Source organism: Sapajus apella, unplaced genomic scaffold (assembly GCF_009761245.1).
Source record: "Sapajus apella isolate SASKATOON/1434 unplaced genomic scaffold, GSC_monkey_1.0 scaffold123, whole genome shotgun sequence".
NCBI classification, from domain to species: domain Eukaryota; kingdom Metazoa; phylum Chordata; class Mammalia; order Primates; family Cebidae; genus Sapajus; species Sapajus apella.
This window is the reverse complement of record NW_022437063.1, coordinates 2,055,722-2,060,364: the sequence shown is the minus strand read 5'-3', so window position 1 is coordinate 2,060,364 and position 4,643 is coordinate 2,055,722. Positions and strand designations below refer to the sequence as shown.

General features: G+C 55.1%; 1 protein-coding gene across 2 annotated transcripts in view; it reads right to left on the bottom strand.

Annotated features, from left to right (window-relative positions):
* Positions 1 to 4,643, bottom strand: part of ARHGAP8 (Rho GTPase activating protein 8) — a 61,056-nt gene that overhangs the window by 42,118 nt on the left and 14,295 nt on the right. For both annotated transcript variants that reach the window (XM_032261422.1, XM_032261421.1), the window contains exon 3: positions 163 to 294. In XM_032261422.1, the coding sequence (XP_032117313.1) occupies positions 163 to 294 (132 nt within the window). The remainder of the gene's footprint in view (positions 1 to 162; positions 295 to 4,643) is intronic.

Sequence of the window (4,643 nt, the reverse complement as noted above, 5' to 3'; positions counted from 1 at the left end):
TCCAGAAGGAAGGTGAACCCCAACTGCCTCCCCTTTGCTCACCCTCCACCCTCCACCCTGCCACGCCCCTCCCCCACTGCACATGTGACCCCTTGTGTCCACACGCCTCCTCCTGCCACACGCAGCCCACACCCACATCCCTGAAGGCTTGCGGGCACTCACTTCCTGTCGAACTCCTTGTATGCGCTCTGGAGCCAGCCCAGGGACGGCTTGTTCCGGCTGTTCAACCCGTAGTGGAAGTAGATGATGGTATAATCATTCTCCACATACTGGTCCAGCATGTACTTCAAATACCTGGGCACAACACATAAGATTCAGTTACGAAAATCATCTGCTCACTCTTGAAACCAAATGTGCTTTCCCTATAACAGAAGCTGTGGTCACCCAGTGGGTGCCAGCACCAGGCCACAGGGACTCCATGCGTCATGGGCGCCGGTCCGCATTTGCCAGATGACATCTGAGGCTCAGAGGGGTTAAGTGACTTACCTGAGGTCACACAGCTAGTAAGTGGATGTGGTAGGCCAAAAGGTGGGCTGTGGAAAGGCATCCATATCAAATCTGTGGAACCTGAGAATGTGACCTTATCTGGTGTGGGAAGTAGAAAAGTTCCTTTCCAAAGCTTCCTTTCTTATTAAAGAATAAGTGTGCTAATAACTCTGTGAAGCCCTATCCTCTGTAGCTGTTAGACACGCCATGCTTACAGGCACGTAGTATATTCTATGTCCTCGTACTTTACCCAAGATATCTGAGCTGGATGTGCTCACAGGCGTGTCCCAGCTCTCCATTGCTTTTACCGTTTAGAAAAGTTTTAAGTTGTTAGCCAATCGGGTTTTAGTTTAGATTGTGAGGTCTGGCTCCAGCCAACGGAGATCAGACACAGCAGTGAGGACGACCCCAAATGCGTAAGGGATAAATTTGTGCGTTTCCCTTTGTTCTCTGTGCTCTTGTGGCACAGTGGCTACTGGGAGTCCCCTTCCTGCAGTCCAGGAAGTAAAAACCGCGTTGCTGAAGGATCCTTTGTCTCAGTGCTGATTTTTCTTTTCGGCACCGAGCATCTACTTCTAACATCTGGGAAAAAGCTCTTTGCAGGTACAATCAAATAGAAGACCTTGCGAGGAGGGGCTCATCCTGGACTACCCAGGTGGACCTTCAGTGCAACCACACACATCCTTATAAAGTGGACACAAAGATGAGAAGTCAGTGGGGAGAAGGTCACGGGAAGACAGAGGCAGAGCAGAGCGCGACGCAGCCACCAGCCATGGAAGGCTGAGGCCAGCCAACAGCCTTTACGGGCTGGACACGCAAGGAAGGGATCCTCCCTCTGCAGGGAGCGTGGCCCTGCCCACACCTTGATTTTGAACTTCTGGCCTCCAGAACTGGGAGAGGATACATTTCTGGTTTTACACCACCACATTTGTGGTCATGGTTACGGCAGCCCCAGGAAACTCATGGGGAGGATGAGCTGGGATTCGAACCCAGGAATGCTTGACTGCTCAGCCCTTGCCATTAACCCCAATACCACAGGCCCTTCCACCGCAGATTCCCTGCTGTTCGCTACATTTCTAAGGCAAGCAATTCCTTCTTTCCAGATGAGCTTCCGAACATTTTGCTTTTCACTGTAGAGGCAGAGTCTTGATGCTGTCTGTCAGCTGCCACCCCTGCGGTGTAGGCTTACCTGTTTCCCATGGACCACTTTCCATCCTGCCCCCAACACCTAGGAACACTGTCTTCAGGTCACCTGCGGGAAAGGGCTTGCCTTGCCATCTGCAGGAGGCAGGGCTGCAGAAGGACCCCCTAACCTCCCCATCAGCACTCTGCAGGGCCTGACACCAAGCCGGTCAGGCAATGATCCCTCTCAGGTTGTGCAGGTTCTCACCTGGAGCACATCGTGTAGTGCATCCACCCAGGTGGCCCCGCTCTCTGAGCCTGTAGGAGGGGTGTTCTGCACAGATGCTCCCAGAACCGCCTTGAGAAAAAGCCCCAGCAGCCTGTGCCCACCTGCAGATGGTCGGCTGGTCTTGCACTGCCCGGAACCCTGGAGACCAAGGATGTCAGCTTCTCCTTCGTGCGTTTCATTTCTAAGCAACGTCAGAGTGCCCTCTGTCAAAAGCCCAAACCTGAACTGCAGGTTGCCCAATGACCCTATGAGGCAGGTACTTTTTTTTTTTTGAGACGGAGTTTCGCTCTTGTTACCCAGGCTGGAGTGCAATGGTGCGATCTCGGCTCACCGCAACCTCCGTCTCCTGGGTTCAGGCAATTCTCCTGTCTCAGCCTCCTGAGTAGCTGGGATTGCAGGCACGCACCACCATGCCCAGCTAATTTCTTTTTGTAGTTTTAGTAGAGACGGGGTGTTGACCAGGATGGCCTCGATCTCTTGACCTCGTGATCTGCCGCCTCGGCCTCCCAAAGTGCTGGGATTACAGGCTTGAGCCACCGCGCCCGGCCCTTGAGGCAGGTACTATTATCCCCACTTTATAGACAAGTCAACTGAGGCTCACAGAAGTGAATCAGCAAGGGGCAGGGCTGGGCTTCAGACCAAGCCTCCTGGCTCCGGCGTCTACACTGTCTTGTCTCTGACAGCCGTGAGCTGTCACCCACGCCTGCTCCCATCCCGTCGTCTGCTTTGACGTAGAGAAGTCACACACACCTGACCTCACACATGCATGATTTCAGCTCACCAGCTGTGGAAGTAACTCCGACACTGCTTCTCCAGCGTATCGTCTTGAGCGCCACATGGGCTAAGCCACTGGGGCACACTTCACCAAGGTCACCCTTCATTGACTCGCTGTCTCAGAAGAACCCAGGTCGAGACTTCCACCTGAACACAGAAGGGCGGAAGTGTCCTTGAACCATGGAGAGCTCCTCATCGCGTCTCAGGATAGTCACGTCTGCATTTTGCAAATGACTCTTTTTCAAGAAAGGGAAACTGAGGCCAGTGTCTTTGCACGGCGCATCTTCCCACGCTGGACACCTCCTTGTAAAAGCAGGCACCTTTCCTCTGGCCCTAGTGCTGGGCTCCCCTGGGGTGGCTTCTGTTTGATGCACTGAAATCCTCCGGGTGTCAACGCATCTGTCCGCGTGCTCAGCACAGGAAGTCATTAACTAAATTACTAGTCGGGCCTCAAAGACATGGACTTGTTCTTCACTCACTTCAAAAATAGGAGCACGCGTCTGGCCACAGGAAAGCCATCCAGTTGGAATGGATAGGGAGGGTAACGCGTGGGGTGTTCATTTTTTTCATTAAGGCTGCGGGGAAGGCGAGGCCTGACAGTTCTTCTTACCAAGGCGGAGAAGCCCACAGAGCACCTTTGCTCTCAAGAGGACAGCTCTTCCTGCATCTGGCATCCGTCTCTCCCTGTGCGCCTGGTAAACACCAAGGTGGGCTGCAGGCTCGCATCTGCTCCTCACTGGGGTGAGCAGCCCCGGGGAAGTCCAGCCTCATCGTCTGGGGTACCTGCACCGGGACCCCAGGTCACCCCATGAATCCTGCCGGCGTCACCGTGCTGCAGCAGCCCTGGTGGACGTCGCTCCTGGCTCCTGTTCCCCAGAGGTCTCTGCCTTTGCCATGGCAGCTTCAGCTGTGGCCGGAAGATTCTTGAACAGACCAGAAGGAATGCTCATATGGGGGAAATCTCAAGAAGCAAGCAGCCCAAAGTCTCCTGGGTGCTTCTATGATCCGGTCGTGCCTTTGTGCATCTTGAGTTGGGGGTTCCAGGTCGCAGCCTGCTCCCTGCGTCCCTTGGCTTTAACAGTTAGATGCTGGTATCTGGAAGTGGCGGCAGGCACAGCCTCCCCACCAGTGTCATGTCCCGAGCTGTCCCCAGCAGTGAGGGAGTCCTCGGCAGGCCAGGTACCATCGCATAAGGGCACATAAACATTTCCAAGGACACCAAGAGATCGGCCAGGACTTGGCCTCAGGAATGAAGCTCAACCGGTTCACTGTTGGGAGCAAATGCCAAGGCCCTCAGAACCTAACTTCCCTTCCCTGAGACTGAGCTTCTCCCCTGGGCCTGGGGGACTCTCACCAACCCGGACAGGGATTCCGGCAGAGGTGCTGCTCTTCCCATTTCTCCAGCTCTCCCACAGCAGCAGCTCACTTGGGCCCCGGGGTTTCACCAGGAAGAAGGCTCAGTGGCCGCCTTATAAAGGGCATGTGGCCCGCACAGCAGACAACAGCAACAAGGGACAGATGAAAGAGGGTGCAGGGTGCCCAAAGCCATCCACAGGTGAGGGGTGGGTGCTTCCTACCAAACAATGGGAAAGCCTGTGCAGAGGTGTGGGCAGGAGGCTCACGTGGCTTTGAGAAGGGTGATGGAGGGAGGGAAGGAAGTAGGCAGACCTAGGAGGGCCCGAGGCCTGGGCCAGAGCTTAAGACTGTGGACCCAAAGCCACCCTGGGCTGGAGAAGGCTCAGTCCTGCAGGGGGGTCTGATGGCCTGGGGGTCATGTGACAGCCATGTGAGGAGCCATGAGTCAATCTACTTAGGTTAGCCTTTCACCCTGAACACCCAGTCTGTGCTGAGCATGCAACTTAGTGATGGAGAAGTGTGTGCACGAGAGGGGGCGTGTGCACAAGACAGGGGTGTGTGCACAGAAGGGAGTGTGTGCACAGGAGGGGGTGTATGGATGGGAGGGGGTGTGTGC